Genomic DNA, 17,970 nt, shown 5'->3' on the forward strand with positions numbered 1-17,970 from the left:
GAGCGACTTTCTTCCACTGCTCCAGTTCTGACGCTTGTGTGCCCATTGTAGGCGCTTTCGACGTTGGACAGGGGCAAAAATTTTAGGTAGGTGGTATGTGTCAAAGTAACATCCACATGAATGCCAGGACCCAAGGTTTCCCAGCAGAACATTGCCCAGAGCATCACACTGCCTCCGCCGGCCTGCCTTCTTCCCATAGTGCATCCTGCTGCCATCTCTTCCCCAGGTAAATGATGCACACACACCCGACCATCCACATGATCTAAAAGAAAACGTGATTCATCAGACCAGGCCACCTTCTTCCATTGCTCCATGGTCCAGTTCTGACGTGCCCACTGTAGGCACTTTTGGCGGTGGACAGGGGTCAGCACAGGCACTCTGACCGGTCTGCGGCAACGCAGCAAGTTCTGACACCTTTCTATCATGGCCAGCATTTTGTGCTACAGTAGCTCTTCTGTGGAATTGGACCAAATGGGCTAGCCTTCACTCCCCACGTGGATCAATGAGCCTTGGGTGCCCATGACCCTGTCGCCGGTTCACCGGTTGTCCTTCCTTGGACCACTTTTGGTAGGTACTAACCACTGCATACTGGGAAGACCCCACAAGACCTGCCATTTTGGAGATGCTCTGACCCAGTCGTCTAGCCATCACAATTTGGCCCTTGTCAAAGTCGCCCAGATCCTTACGCTTGCCCATTTTTCCTGCTTCCAACACATGAAATTCAAGGACTGATTGTTCACTTGCTGCCTAATATATCCCACCCCTTGACAGGTGCCATAATACATGTTATTTACTTCACCTGTCAGAGGTTTTAATGTTGTGGCTGATCAGTATATATATATATATATATATATATATATATATATATATATATATATATATATATATATATATATATTGATAATATGTTGATACAACCACTCTTTGCAAGTCATTAAATGTGTCCTTGAGGACCAGGCTGGTGGCCAGGCAATCACCATTCAGAACTGTCACATAATCTCTCACATAATCAGCTATGTGAAGCACTTTGCAGGGTCTCCTCTGCTGCTACATATAGAAGCTGTTTATGCCAGGCGATTCCCAAGAAAAACAACAGACTAGCAAGAGGGACAGCAAACAGCTGCCCACTACATGCACAGCCCTCTTCAGCTTACAAACACAGTCAACACTACTTATGAAGTAGTGAAGACACTGAAATTAAAGGAATAGTTTACCCAAAATTTTAATTGTTTCATCATTTACTCAGCCTCATGCCATCCCAGATGTGTATGACTTTCTTTCTTCTGATGAATGAAAACTAATATTTTTAGAATAAAATCTCATCTCTGTAGGTCCATACAATGCAAGTGAATGGTTGCCAGAACTTTGAAGGTCCAAAAAGCACATAAAGGCATAAAGTAATCCATATGACTCCAGTGGTTAAATCCATATCTTCAGAAGCGATATGATAGGTTTGAGTGAGAAACAGATCAATATTTAATTCTACTATAATGCTGCCTTCACGTGCTATCAGAATTATCCTACTTCCCACTTCTGAAGTGGTAATTATGAGTACGTCATTCATATACAGGTGCATCTCAAAAAATTTTAATATCGGCGGAAAAGTTAATTTTTTTCCGTCATTTTATTCAAAAAGTGGAACTTTCATATATTCTGTATTCATTACACATAAAGTGAAACATTTCAAGCCTTTATTTTTATTTTTTTGTAATCTTGATGATTATGGCTTACAGCTCATGGAAATCAAAAATCCAATATTTCAAAATATTAGAATAAGGAATTTATAATACAGAAATGTCGACATTCTGAAAAGTACGTTAATTTATGCACTCAATACTTGGTCGGGGCTCCTTTTGCATGAATTACTGCATCAATGCAGCATGGCATGGAGTCAATCAGCCTGTGGCACTGCTGAGGTGTTATGGAAGCCCAGGTTGCTTTGATAGCGGCCTTCAGCTCATCTGTATTGTTGGGTCTGGTGTCTCTCATTTTCCTCTTGACAATACCCCATAGATTCTCTATGGGGTTCAGGTCAGGCGAGTTGGCTGGCCAATCAAGCACAGTAATATCATGGTCAGCAAACCAGTTACTAGTAGTTTTGGCACTGTGGAAAGGTGCCAAGTCCTGCTGGAAAAGGAAATCAGCATCTCCATAAAGCTTGTCAGCAGATGGAAGCATGAAGTGCTCTAAAATCTCCTGGTATGGCTGCATCGACTCTCGACTTGAGAAAACACAGTAGACCAACACCAGCAGATGACATGGCACCCCAAATCATCACTGACTGTGGAAACTTCACACTGGACTTCAAGCAACTTGGATTCTGTGCCTCTCCACTCTACCTCCAGACTCTGGGACCTTGATTTCCAAATGAAATGCAAAATTTACTTTCATCTGAAAAGAGGACTTTGGACCACTAAGCAATAATTATTTGCAGTAATTCGTGCAAAAGGAGCCCCGACCAAGTATTGAGTGCATAAATTAACATACTTTTTAGAATGTCGACATTTCTGTATTATAAATTCTTTATTCTAATATTTTGAGATTCTGGATTTTTGATTTCCATAAGCTGTAAACTGTAATCATCAAGATTAAAAAAAAAAAAAAGCTTGAAATATTTCACTTTATGTGTAATGAATCTAGAATATATGAAAGTTCCACTTTTTGAATTAAATTATGGAAAAAAAGGGAACTTTTCCACGATATTCAAATTTTTTGAGATACACCTGTATATTTCTTGAGGAACTTTTATTTTGACACCATGAAAAATATTACTCGACGATAATGGAATTTTGTTCAAATACAAGCTATTTTTACGGTGTAAAAATGTACAACATGCATCAAATGGTTGCTGATGTACATAAATCAATATGACCACAACGGTAACAGCTAACAATTAGAAAAATTAATAAAACATTTCATTCACTACAGAAACCGTACTCTCCTCCGCCATGTTGAAAGTTTAGGAATCCTCCCATCTTGGAAACTGGAAAATCAAAATTATCTCTGACCTTCCCAATCATAATCATGTCTTGAGGGGTCGTTCAATCGCAACTTCCGAGTGGGAAACTCGTATTTACGATAATTCCTATAGCACGTGAAGGCAGCATAAATCCCCACTTTCACTTTCACATTTTTCTTCTTTTGTTTTTGGCGAATCACATTCTTTGAGCATTTTGCCACCTACTGGGCAGGGAGGAGAATTTATAGTAAAAAAGGATTTAAATATTGATCTATTTCTCACCCACACCTAACATATCGATTCTGAAGATATGGATGTATCTGCTGGAGTCATATGGATTAATTTCATGCTGCCTTTTTATGCTTTTTGGACCTTTAAATTTCTGGACACCATTCACTTGCACTGTGTGGACCTACAGAGCTCAGATATTCTTCTAAAAATGTTTGTTTGTGTTTGGCAGAAAAAAAGAAAGTCATACACATCTGGGATGGCATGAGGGTGAGTAAATGATGAGATAATTTTCATTTTGGGGTGAGCCATTCCATTTAATCATCCATTTAAGGAAATCCCTCAGAACTTTTTGACTGCCAATGTGTGTCCTCACTGTTTGCGGAGCACAGGACATTGTGTCCCCATTTTTGTGCTATAGCATAGTGTGATATTACATCTGCCTTATCTGTGTGCTCAGCATGGTGTGCCTGGCCAAGGCTGCCAATCCAATGTGGAACAATTTGGGGTTACTGCAGATCAGATTGTCAAACTCTTGGGTGCAAAATGCAGACAGTACTAGTCAAAAGTCTGGACACACCCACTCATACTTTATTATTACTATTTTCAATATTTCATAAGTCATCAAAACTACTAAGTAACACAACTGGAAGTATGGAAATTATGTAGTGATAATAAAATTAAACAATTCAAAACTATCAAATGGCTTCATCAAAAGTAACCACTCATTGTCTCGATTCCATTTCTGCACACTCTGTTCATTCTCTCATCCAACTTCATAAGGTGCATCCTGAGATGATTTTTAAACAGTGTTGAAGGAGTTTCTGTTTATGCAGGACACATTTGTTGGCTACTTTTCCTGTAGTTTGTAGTTTTGTGAAGAAATTCAGGTGTAGGCACAATTTATATTCAAATACAATGTTTACAAAATTCTACAACCTTTAAACCTTTACATTAAAAGGTATTTTAGATCATGAGCAACATCTCCAAACTATCATTGAGGGGACTACTGATGACTGAGGGAAAAAATATGCATGCATTTAAAACACACTTTCACACATTAAGCCAATGACTGGTATCCTAGTAACTAATGAATGTAATGTAAGGCTCTTGGGTGATGGAGGATGTTTAGACACTTGCTATTATGAGAACAGTGCATTTCATTAGAACAGTTTCATGTGTTCATCACTCAAGCCCCCTCCACACGCCTGATGCGCTAATGAGAATAGAAGTGCTGAATATTGTTGGGCCCATGTATTCAGATAGAAGACAAAGGCAGGCCTTACACAGTCGTAAAACCTAACTCAGCCCCCACACACCAAGTCATAAATCTTACTGATAAAAATCGCGCCAAAATCAAACAAAGGGAGTCCAAAACAGACTACAAATCCCATGAAGCCTTGCTCACCATAGGATCGAACTCTCAACTCCTATTGGATGAGGCACACAACAGAACGCACCTCAAACCATGACATCATCAGGAGTAGAAATACCTCTGAAATGCTTCCTGGATTTGCTTCCAGCAACTTTGCTTGCAGTGTGTGGACGCAGCTTATCGCTGCTCTCATGTGCAACCTAGTGGCACAAGGAAGTAACGTCCGACTTGAAACTGTGGCCATACAATCTCCATCTTGCTGGACGAGTTGAGATTACTCTGTGTTCAACCGAACACTCTAACAGATCCAAAGGAGACCGCCGAGCAAACCACGTCTTCATCCGTTTGCCTGCAGAAGTGAAGAGATTAAAGATTTCTCTTCCATCTTCAATCAAGTTGACATTTCTGAGTTCTCCGCCAGCCCGCCGAGAATCAACAGCTGTACCGCCCGCCGACAGAGCGAGGAAATGGCCTCCCGTCATCACCCGAGCCTCAAGGAACCTGGTCAGAGTTAAAGGACGGAGGAAAACACATTCTACCTGTGTCCTCATGCGATTCAAGTAAGAGGTTTACGTCTGGGCAGAGATAGAATATTATAGTGTGTTATTCTTGTGTTTCAAGGTTTTTGCTTGTACAGTTTACGGACCGCCATGCCCACTCATTATTAATACTCAGGGTATTAATTATCACAAATTTGTTTTGCTGTATTGTGGTCCAACCAAACTGGACTGTTGTGCAATTTCACCATCGCGGGTGAGTCAGGTAAACTGAGTTCATCCATTAAAGAGTCAAAGTACACGGGACTGTTTACGAGCCGTCCACCGCGTCTCTGAGCGATGAACTAACAGCTGCTTTCTCTCCCACGATTCTCTCTCTCTCTCGTACTAACCACACACACACACACACACACACACACACACACACACACGACCCCTCACAAACATTCTGGCACACATTTTTGGCTCCTAGATAGCTTAATGCTAAAGCCCATCTTTGTCCCTAAGCTATGGTACAAGCGGATACACGCGGTAACTGGTAGACGCCATTGACTGGTTTCTCTCTGGCCATATTCGCGGTCATATTCCCTGGCCGGAAGTCTCGCGTGACATACTCTCCACGAGAGTCACGTCTGCCATTTTGTGCGCATCCCTCCTTACACACACACACACACACTGTCACACACACACACCTTATGTGTTTTAGGATTATTTTTATTTCCATATCTAATCATATCACTGTTTAGTTTGTAGTTGTATGTCGGAAGTTTATTGACTGTATTGTATTAATTATTAATTGATATTACTGCATAAATAAACTTTGTTTATATTACAAAGAGAAGTGTTTTGGTTTGTTTTGCATACGCCTGTGTCATGCTGATGGGATGTCAGTGCTCGGATTCAAACCTTCATTCATTGTTTTTTTCCCGAAAATCGATATTCTTCGGATGTCGATTTTCCTAAGAAAACAATCTAATATGTTTTAATATTCGGTTATTAGTCCCTGATTCCAGGGTGGTGCCCCGTCAATGTTAATCCTTATTAATATTCTATTGATTTTTGATAATTGATAATTATCTTTGATGATTGTTGAATTTGAATGATCAATAAGCTAGTGTTAATTTTAATTAATGTTTCATCGATGTTAACAATTAACGATTATCTTTGATAATTGATTGATTCTCATCAATGTTCTATTGATTTTAATAATTAATAATTATCTTTGATAATTATTAATATTGCTAATAACCAAACTTGCTCCTAAACGTAGCACACTACATTTACTGGAGCCCCATATGAGGTTTTAATGAGTTAGATTCAATTAATTAATTTAAATATTAATTAATAATTAAATAAATAATTATTAATTATTTCTGATAGTTACACTGATCTAAACAACCAGTAAAGCCCTACAAGATACACACACAAACTTGACACCATAGCAACAAGAACGCCATAAGCGGCGTAAACATGGATCAGCTGATGCGTTCAGAGAAAAACAAAGGCTATGCTTCCAGATTATTGAAATTACATTAGGATAGTTAAATAATAATGAATAACAATAGCCTAGTTTCCATCCACTTTTCGTGCTATTTTGTTACTGACAAAGTTAAAATGCGTAAAACATTTTGGGGGAAATTTGCCGTCTTCTGCCTGTTTCCATTCAAATGGACTTTTATTGATAAAAATGGTGTGCGTGATGACATCATGCCTAAAAAAACACTTTGTCATATAAGTTTTGGTTTATTGCAAAATAAATCTGCCCTTAAACTGTTTCCATACAGAAATGTGTGTTTATCGCTAATTGTGTACCTTTCGCCTCCCAGATGTCTCTATTTTTTTTTCCTCCGAAGTTTTGGTAAAATAGGGAGAGTATTGAGATAATTCATTAAAATGAGCCAGCTTACTGTCATTTTAATTTCACAAATAAATGCAATCAGAAGAGGAGGAATTACAATCAAAAGGGAACAGTTGCCCTTCTGATAGGAAGGCCTGATGTTGCGCCATATCGCAGGTTGCCACCGGTTACGACCCGAAAGCAAATCGTCATGGCCCTGTTCAAGCTGGCAACCTGCACCAAGTAGTAGGGGAAACTTTCAGTCTTGGTATGAGTACCATCCATCGATGTGTATATGCTGTGTGCACAGCTATTAAAGAAAAATTGATGCGGTGTAATATCAGATTTTACATATGATACATTCCTGATATTCAATAGGCTATTTTAAACAATCATCTAATCTAAAGCATCGCCATCACAACTGCATTATGTCCCGCATATTTGTCCAGACACTTTTAACGTCCAACTGAATTTGGCCATTATGATTTTAGGGTCATAATGCTATTTACATTTTCTGAAGAAGCTCAGCAAATGCGATCCGAGGTAAAGAGGTTTAGATTTAAAATATTTAAAAGATTTAAAATGTTCAAAAGCTCATTTTCTGAAAGTGAACTCAGCATTGGACAAATAGTTCTGATAGTTTATAGTCTTGAAAAAAGTGTAGAACATTCTGAAAATGTCATTCAGCTGACTTTTTTCATCTACAGAAGAGGGTAAGGCTAATTTAAATTTGTGTAAAGAAAAGGCATATATAGGTCTAAAAATATCTCTTTTTTTTTTTTTTTTTTGTTTGTTTGTTTGGTAATTAATTATTTTATTTAATGCTTTATTCTTTTGGTAGGCTAATTTATTTAATTTAATACAGGGAATTTTGCTGGTATTTTTTCAAAAGTAATCTAAACAATCATTTTATAGAATTGGGCTGTATGTTAGTGTTCCAAAAAAGCACACTGATGCTTTTCTCCTAGTATTGTGTATTTATTTTTTATTTAAAACATCTTTGTGCACAGAAATGATATGTTTTTTGTGTATTATGGGCTAATTCCATGACTGCCGTCTATTATTTTGAATGGAGTGGAAAAGCAACATTAATAAATAAACAGATGGCTACCATGATTAAATTAATCACAAACAGTTGCCATTTATTTGTTCTCCATGCACTTGTCCATGTGCATGATACGAGATATTTGTGTTGGCACTCCTGGAAGTGTCATGTTTGCAGCATCAGATCTATATGCTGTTAAGATCAATCCATAATCACGTACAATAAATTGTCTTTCAAGGATGTATACCTTGTCATCATGATTAACACAGGCTAACGATTGGGGTAAATTATGTCATGTGACACTATCTTTTTGCGTTAATGCCAATTTTCTTGAAAAAAAGTGTTTCCAAACCAGTTTTTCGCGACATTTGAAGTATCGACACAGAGTTTTCGCGCTAGAGTTAAACGGAAAACTATTATGTCCACACTTGTGAAATTTTTGTGATAATTTGCGTTATTGCGTTATTGATTGACATTTGTAAGAAGTAAAGGTGAAACTTAGTTGAGTAAATAAACTTAACAAGAACTGCATTTAGAGTGATGCACTTACAATGAAAGTCTATAGGCCAAGGCTTTTATATAAAGACATTTATATAATCTGTGCAAATAAGCTTTAGTATTACTATTAATATCATAAATTAATATTTACTTTAATACTTTAATTTACTTTAATATTAACTTTGCATGCACATAAAATGTTAGTAACTGGTTTTATCACGTGAAATCCAGGGTTTCCCTTAGACCAATGAATTTCAATGACTTATCCAGTTGTTTGTGATTACTGGATAATCATTTCTAAAAAAGCATTTTAAGGAGATTGCATTCACAAAGAGAAAACACATTTTATATTATATATAATATTAAAAAAAAATATATTCATTATATAAATTTCCATTGACATGGAAAGATTATTTTAGACTTTTCCAGACCTGGAATTTATATTTTTACAATATTTATAATGAGACTGAAGTGCTGAGGGGTTGCTAGGCAGTTAATAGGGTGTTGCTATGCAGTTAGTAATGTGTTCTGAATGGTTGTTAGGGCATAGCTATATAAATAGATAGATGGTCATTCCATTATAACAGGATGCCTTCCTATCACCCATAAGCATTGCTAGACCATATTTAGGCAGGCATTAGCGCTGGGCAATGTCCCCCCTCCCCCCCTCTAAAATTAATCTCAGCCCCCACTAAAAATCTGTGACTTGCAAGCAGCAAGCAAGTCTTTAAAACAGCAATAGTACTGCATTAGTTTTAGTCTTTGGTGGCTTTATCCACTTGTAAAGACTGACTATACCATGAGCCAATAGCATTGGAGTGCAGGCTATGAAGAAGCATATTATTGGTTTGAACCACTGAACGAATATGCCCCATTCCCCCATTCGATTCGTGAACAAGCGAGGATTAGCATCTGTTGACCGACTGAAGGAGAGGAGCATGATAATTTGTTTTGTTTGTTAATCTTATTTAACAAGAAAAGAAAGGGGCTGAATGAATTAAGAGTGAAAGTGACTAATGACACTATAATGACATTAGGACATGATTAGAAATTGTAATTATTTTTATAATTGTTTTATAAATGTTTTCCGTGACACATATAAGTCTAATGGCTATATTTTGAAACAATGTGTATTTTAATGTTTATTCCAGCGTAATACCTAATAGATGTCCATTGTGCATTACTGTAAAAATACAAATAGAAATTAAATAAAATAAATAAAAACTTTGTTTAGAAACTGAGATATGAGTTGAATTTATATTCTGCCATAATTATAACCATTAGAAGTATAAAACGGCCAAAATGATCACACAGGAAATCTGAAAATCAGGGATTTTTGCATCATTTCAGTTGTAATCACCTTTCCCTTTGGCGCTACTCGCATGTTGTTTAAGGATTTTTTTCTCTAAAGAGTGGCCGGGATATTCTTCAAAATTTCAACTTTTGCATTGCACTGAATAAAGAAAGTCATACAGTTTTAGAATTACATGAGCATTAGCTTTTTGCATAAACCTTTGCTTTGATTTAAACTAATTGAAAACACTAAAAATTGGATTGGCTACATTTTGGTCTGATAATGCAGCACTTCATTCTCGTTCTCAAAACTCGTTCTCATCTCTGGGCTTTTAAAAGGCACACTCTTCATTAAGTATGCATCTATTATAGCCTCTATTTACAGCTAGAGCTCATCAACAATACTGTATACAGCTATGTAATTTTATGCATAATTTACACTGGTCTCCTGCATATTATTATATTGTGCGGTAGCCTACAGCATATAGTGTTTTTCAAAATGAACTCTATTGATCCCTCTGGTCCTAATAAAGTATAATCAGGAGGAATAACACCACGTGTGCATCATACATTGGTTATAGTCCAAATATAATGTAAGAGTAACTTTAAAAAGTTTAAATCAAATGACCTACAATACATGTCCTACAGGATTTTAACAGACATGGTATATTTGGCTATGGCAACAAGAGGGCGCTGTTGGATCACTCAATGCTTGTGTAGGATTTCCCACACATTTTGAGCCTGATTGTATCACTATAATAATAACATCTCTTGTTTACACTACATTCATACAGTTAAGTTTGCTATTCTGGTTTCAGTGAATAGTGCTGCATCAAATCTGGTTTAGATCACATACACTAGATACAAAAAGGTGGACATAATGATGTGCATTCTGAGGAAATTGAAAAATCTCTTGTTGCTCTACATGAGCAGAGAGCTACAGCTGCTCCTTGGACATCTTTGCTGAAGACAATAAATCTCAAACTAGAAATAGAATGATTGTTCAGACAAACTTTGAATTTTGGCTTGACAAAGCCTTGTCTGAAAATGTTAAAAAGTTTGAGGCTTATAAAGCATTTAACATTTACAATATTTGGCCTAAGGGTTTGCTAAGGATTTCTGGGTGGTTTTTAGGGCATTGCTAAGGTGTTCTGAGGGGTTGCTAGGCAGTTACTAGGGTGTTGCTATGCAGTTACTAAAGTGTTCTGAATTGTAGTTATGGCATAGATATATGGCATCTATCTATATAAAGAGATAGATGATCATTCCATTATAACAGGATGCCTTCCTTTCACCCATAAGCATTGCTAGACCAGACTTTTTTTAGTTCAACAATTTTTGTTAATAATTCTGAAAGAATATTAGCTTGCTATATTTTCTCCTAATTTGGAATGCCCAATTCCCACTCCTTAGTAGGTCCTCGTGGCAGCACGGTTATTCACCTCAATTCGGGTGCCGGAGGACAAGTCTCAGTTGCCTCCGCTTCTGAGACAGTCAATCCGCGCATCTTATCATGTGGCTCGTTGTGCATGACACCGCGGAGACTCACAGCACTGGAGGCTCATGCTATTCTCTATGATCCACACACAACTTACCACATGCCCCATTGAGAGCGGGAACCACTCATTGCGACCATGAGGAGGTGACTCTACCCTCCCTAGCAACTGGGCAAATTTGGTTGCTTACGAGGCCTGGTTGGAGTCACTCAGCACACCCTGGATTTGAACTCGCGACTCCAGAGGTGGTAGTCAGTGTCAATACTTACTGAGCTACCCAGGCCCCACTATTAGCTTGCTATCTTGAATGCAGTTAAAAAAAAAAATAATAATAATAAAATAAAAAAAACTATCTATGCAACATAGGGTAATACAGGGGCTAAGCCCCCCAAGATTAAAGTCCTAGAATCGCCCCTGCTATCAGCTATTAGTCTTTTGAGAATTGATGGGCAATCAGAACTGGCCAGCATCCCATGCTGCTGTGACTTCAAGAAAAACAGCTAATAACGTCCTCATTTACAACAGTGTCACTGAACAGCTGTTAAAACACTGATTAAAGAGCAGTGCTGGCTAAATGAAATATGAATTGTAAATGCACCTCCAGCTTAATACTGGATTTATCTAAATCAGTCCAGAATTGGTGATTTGAAACAAACTTTGGAAAACTAATTGGATGTGTTAGGCTACTCATTCCTGAAAAGCCGTTCAACTGAGATAATTATAGCCACAAGGAGGTCAGAGCCACAGCCAGACATGCAAATCAAATAGAAGACACAGACCAATTAATTTCTGACTTGTCTGGACTTCAACATAGACCACATGGCCAAAGTCATTACAGAGCAGATTAATCCATATCACAGAGACAATTGGTGTTATTAATATGGAGAATTGTGCATTGTATTTGTGTGTATGTGTGGTATTTACAAGTGTAAATGACATTCCACCTTTCAAAAGCAGTGCTTGATTGAATCATATTGAATCTTAATGCACAGAACTCTAGCTTGTTTGATAATATTGTAATAAGTGAACTTACTTTGCTTTGGTGCCAGCATCATCATAGCCTTTGTTTGAGACATTGTCCAGACCTCCAATCAAGTGCTTGAAGGACCTGTAAATATCATAAGAAAAAGCCATTACTTTCATCCATTTTCATTTTCAGAACTGCTCAGATTTCGTCCTTTAGATTTTTTTCTCTTTCTCTCTATTGAAGAGTAATTGAATGACAATGTAGAATCCTACCTGGTCTAATAGAATCATGTTCCTATAGTTAAATTTTTGCAAAATGACTGGTGAAATGAACACTTTCCCTACAGCAGGTTGTGAATTGACACTTTGTAATTATTAGAATTTATGGAGGTTTAGTTCCATATCTGTCACTCACTCGACGTTGTGTCGATGTAGTGGCACTAGGGGTCACTCTTGGGAGCCCCAAACACCTCTGATTTTGAAAAAAGGCCAATGGGAATTGGAGAGTGGAATTTGCATGCCACTTCCCCGGACATACGGGTATAAAAGGAGCTGGCTCGCAACCACTCATTCAGATTTTCTCTTCGGAGCCGAGTGGTTGCGTTCAGTGCACTGAATTCAATCTCCCTACTATTCACCTCAAACCACTGGATCTACAGTGCATTTCAGCGGCTTCTCCCCCTCTGCACCCGTGGAGTGCAGAGAACGCCCCTGCGCGCTTCGGCAGAACAAAAAGAGTATATTCTAAAAGAGTATAACTAAAAGAGTGGCACTCACAGAATGTCTTTTTAAAGATGCCCTTCCGTTTGTGTATTATACCTGGTTGCAGTCGTTATCTCTCCGCATCTGATGGCCACGATCGCTGTCTTACGTGTCTGGGCGCTGCCCACGCGGAGACATCATTCATGGATGGGTCATGTCCTCATCCCCCGGTGGAGGGCCAGGAGGAGAATCTTTTGTTTCATTTTATTTCGCCGCATGCCCAAGAGGCTGCGGTACCCAAAAGTTCAACAAAAGAGTGGTTTTCTTGTTCCCTGGGTCACATATGCGGTGCGCATGGCTGTCGTCACGACCGCCATCCACCGTCCCATTTCAGCAGGATTGGCACTTCAGCGGCGTGCCCCCCTCCCCTGCACACCCAGCTGTGGCACGAACACATTGGTTCCGACGGACTGCGGGGACGGTATTCCTCCTCCCCCCTCCCCGGCCAATCTTATGGTGGGTATCAGGAGCCAGGTAAGTGCTTCGATGTCCCTGCACTCAGCACGGCCATGGGGTTTGAGCCCCCTCAACATGGTGCCTCAGGATCCGCCCCGCCGCGAGGCCCCACCTGCCGGTACGTCTGATGTGATTGTCTCCTTAGTCCTCCTAGGTTTGGCTTGCGATCTCCAACCCGTCACGATGGCTGACCCAGACCGTCCGACTCGGCTATGCGATTCAGTTCGCCAGGTGCCCACCCAATTTCAGCGGCGTCCGCTTCACTTCGGTGAAGGGCGAGAATGCCGCTACCTTGCGTGTGGAGATCGCTACCTTTCTACGGAATGGTGCGATAGAGCCAGTCCCTCTGGCAGAGATGAAGAAGGGGTTTTACAGAAGAAGAAGGTTGTGGCCAATCTTGGACCTGCGAGTACCGAACAGGGCTTTGCACAGACTCCCGTTCAAGATGGTGACTCAAAAACATATTCTAGCAAGTGTCCGGCATCAAGATTGATTCGCGGTGGTAGACCTGAAGGACGCGAACTTCCACGTCTCGGTTTTACCTCGACACAGACCCTTCCTGCGGTTTGCTTTCGAGTGCCGGGTGTACCAGTACAAGGTCCTCCCCTTCAGCCTGTCCTTGTCCCCTCTCGTCTTCACGAAGGTCTCAGAGGCAGCCCTTGCCCCGCTAAGGGAAGTGGGCATCCGCATCCTCAACTATCTCGACAACAGGCTAATCCTAGCTCACTCTTGGGATGTGTTGTGTGCACACAGAGACCTGGTGCTCACACACCTCAGCCGGCTGGGGCTTTGGGTCAACTGGGAAAAGAGCAATCTCTCCCCGGTTCAGAGCATCTCTTTTCTCGGCTTGGAGTTGGACTCAGTCTCGATGACGGCGCGCCTCACGAACGAACGCGCACAGTTGGTGCTGAAATGTCTGAAGGCATTCAGACAGAGGACAGTGGTTCTACTGAAACTTTGTTTCCTGGGGCATAAGGCATCCTCAGTGGTGGCCACACCGCTCAGGTTGATGCATATGAGAATGCTTCAGCACTGGTTTCAGACTCAAGAGATGGGCATGGCACTGCGGGACACATTGCGTGGTCGTCACGCTGATCTGTCGCCGCCTCTTCAGCCCTTGGACTGACCTAGCATTTCTACGGGCAGGGGTACCCCTAAAGCAGGTCTCCAGGCACGTCGTGGTTACGACGGACACCACCAAGACGGGCTGGGGCGCCGTATGCAACGGGCACACAGTCACCGGCTCTTGGACTGGCCCACGGCTGCGTTGGCACATCAACTGCCTCGAGTTTTTGGCAGTACTGCTCGCCCTGCGGAGGCACCGGCTGTTGATCCAGGGCAAGCATGTGTTGGTCCGGACAGAAAACACAGCGACGGTAGCGAACATCAACCACCAAGGCAGCCTACGCTCCCGTTGCATGTCACAACTTGCCCGCCGTCTCCTCCCCTGGAGTCAGCAGCGCCTCAAGTCGCGGCGAACCACTCACATCCCGGGTGACCTCAACACCACAGCGGACGCGCTGTCATGACAGGTTACGCTCAGGGGAGAGTGGAGACTCCACCCTCAGGTGGTCCATCTGATTTGGAGTCTATTCGGTCGAGCACAGGTAGACCTGTTTGCTTCCCGGGAATCCTCCCACTGCCTGCTTTGGTATGCCCCGAATGAGGCACCCCTCGGTATAGATGCGCTGGCACACAGCTGGCCCCCGGGACTACGCAAATATTCGTTTACCCCAGTGATCCTACTTACACAGACCCTGTGCAAGGTCAGGGAGGACAAGGAGCAAGTCATCCTAGTAGCACCCTACTGGCCCACACAGACGTGGTTCTTGGACCTCACTCTTCTCGTGACAGCCCCCCCTGGTGAATTCCCCTGAGGAAGGACCTTCTTTCTCAGGGACGGGGCACCATCTGGCACCCACGACAAGACCTCTGGAATCTCCACGTCTGGCCCTTGGATGGGACGTGGAAGACCTAAGTGGCCTACCACCCGCAGTGGTAGACATGATCACTCAGGCTAGGGCTCCCTCTACGAGGCGCCTGTATGCCTTGAAGTGGCTTCTGTTCACTAAATGGTGTTCTTCCCGACGTGAAGACCCCCAGAGATGCGCAGTCGGATTGGTGCTTTCCTTCCTGCAGGAGAGGCTGGAGGGGCGGCTGTCCCCCTCCACCTTGAAGGTGTATGTATCCGCTATTTCAGCTCATCACGATGCAGCAGATGGTAAGTACTTGGGAAAGCATGACTTGATCATCAGGTTCCTAAGAGGCGCTAGGAGGTTTAATCCCTCCAGACCGCATCTCATCCCCTCGTGTTACCTCTCTGTAGTCCTTCAGGGTCTATGGGGAGCTCCCTTCGAGCCCCTGGAGTCAGTTGAGCTTGCCTGCAATGACAAGCTCAGTCCGATGATGCTGTGACGCACTGCCCCAGACCATGATAGACCCTCCACCTCCAAATCGATCCCACTCCAGAGTACAGGCCTCGGTGTAATGCTCATTCCTTCGACGATAAACGCAAGTCCGACCATCACCCCTGGTGAGACAAATCCGTGACTCATCAGTGAAGAACACTTTTTGCCAGTCCTGTCTGGTCCAGCAAAGGTGGGTTTGTGCCCATAGGCGACGTTGTTGCCGGTGATGTCTGGTAAGGACCTGCCTTACAACAGGCCTACAAGCCCCCAGTCCAGCCTCTCTCAGCCTGTTATGGACAGTCTGAGCACTGATGGAGGGATTGTGCGTTCCTGGTGTAACTCAGGCAGTTGTTGTTGCCATCCTGTATCTGTCCCACAGGTGTGATATTCGGATGTACCGATCCTGTGCAGGTGTTATTATACGTGGTCTGCCACTGCGAGGACGATCAGCTGTCCTTCCTGTCTCCATGTAGCGCTGTCTAAGGCGTCTCACAGTACAGACATTGCAATTTATTGCCCTGGCCACATCTGCAGTCCTCATGCCTCCATGCAGCATGCCTAAGGCACGTTCAGGCAGATGAGCAGGGACCCTGGGCATCTTTCTTTTGGTGTTTTTCAGAGTCAGTAGAAACGTCTATTTAGTGTCATAAGTTTTTATAACTGTGACCTTAATTGCCTACCATCTGTAAGCTTTTAGTGTCTTAATGACCGTTCCACAGGTGCATGTTCATTAATTGTTTATGGTTCATTGAACAAGCATGGAAAACATTGTTTAAACCCTTTACAATAAAGATCTGTAAAGTTTCTTTGTTTGCTGAGTTTAGTTTTATTGATTTTGATGGAGCAACATAATTTGTCTGAAAAGAAATATTAACGGAAGGTTGTTTTGATTAAAATTATGTTTTTTTTAAAAAGGTGGTCAAGGAGCCTTTTACCTCATACTAAAGCTAACCCTAACCCCAGTTGGGTTATATTGATATTGTGTAGATACTCTATATGGGCAATAGTTATAGGGCAAACTTTGTCAACTATTGCAAATAATTTTGAGACATCAAGATGCTTTTTTGAGTGACAAATTAAGATAATTCAAAAATAACTTATTCTTTTTCAAAATAACTACTGTATAATTTCCTGTTAATTTCAGTCACATTTGGAATTTTATAACATCTCATGTATTCTATTAACAAATTAATTTCCACTGGAACTGGATAAGTCAATTTGAGCCCATTTTGAATATTTTTACAAAAAAATATTTGCCCACTTAAAAATTAAATAAATAAAAATATGTGTTTTATAGGGGCCTTTAGCACCTGCAACAGGGGGGCTTTTTACACCAAATACTATCTTTTCACTTATTGGACAGTTACTGAAAAAAATATTTTGATTTAATCACCTTGAACAAAACTGAAAATGATAAATAAGTATTTTGTCCCAAAATGAATATGATAATTTCAGGGATTTTCATTAGCAACATAAATTAGCAGCATTAAAAAATACTAAAAATGATATCAAATTGCCTCAAAATCAACCTTTAAACACCACACAAAAAGATCTCATGGATCAGGAAAATTTTGCAGTGCATAGTGACAAACAGGTGTTTAGGAAAGTGCTGTGGTATTTTTTGTAGCTATTAAGTGTTTAGGGAGAAAATAAAATTAGAGTAGCCTTTTACCCCGTCGAGCATTTAGCCACGTTGTGCCCTACTAGGAAAAATACATTTTACTCTCTCAGGTAAGAGCTGATGTAGAGTTTGTGGCTATTTGGGGCTTACAAAAGCAGTGGTTAGAGCAGACAAAAAACATCTGTCTTTGTTGTCATACAGAGATAATTTTTAATTTTGTGATTTTTTTAAATAATAATTAGTTCCCTATCTGTCACTCACTCGATGTTGTATCGATGTAGTGACACTAGGGGTCACTCTTGGGAGCCCCAAATTTTTGAAAAAAGGCCAATGGGAATTGGCGAGTGGAATTTGCATGCCACTCCCCCGGACATACGGGTATAAAAGGAGCTGGTATGCAACCACTCATTCAGATTTTCTCTTCGGAGCCGAGCGGTTCTATTCATTGAGCTGGATTCTCCGCGATTCTCATTCAACTCCTCTGCTGGATTCTACGGTGCATTTCAGCGGCTTCTCCCCCTCTGCACCG

At 41.0% G+C, this 17,970-nt stretch overlaps 1 protein-coding gene across 2 annotated transcripts in view; it reads right to left on the minus strand.

Annotated features, from left to right (window-relative positions):
- Window positions 1–17,970, minus strand: part of LOC127422882 (cGMP-dependent protein kinase 1-like) — a 381,301-nt gene that overhangs the window by 28,163 nt on the left and 335,168 nt on the right. For both annotated transcript variants that reach the window (XM_051666688.1, XM_051666686.1), the window contains exon 9: window positions 12,262–12,336. In XM_051666688.1, the coding sequence (XP_051522648.1) occupies window positions 12,262–12,336 (75 nt within the window). The remainder of the gene's footprint in view (window positions 1–12,261; window positions 12,337–17,970) is intronic.

This window comes from Myxocyprinus asiaticus, chromosome 32 (genome assembly GCF_019703515.2).
Source record: "Myxocyprinus asiaticus isolate MX2 ecotype Aquarium Trade chromosome 32, UBuf_Myxa_2, whole genome shotgun sequence".
Lineage (NCBI taxonomy): Eukaryota > Metazoa > Chordata > Actinopteri > Cypriniformes > Catostomidae > Myxocyprinus > Myxocyprinus asiaticus.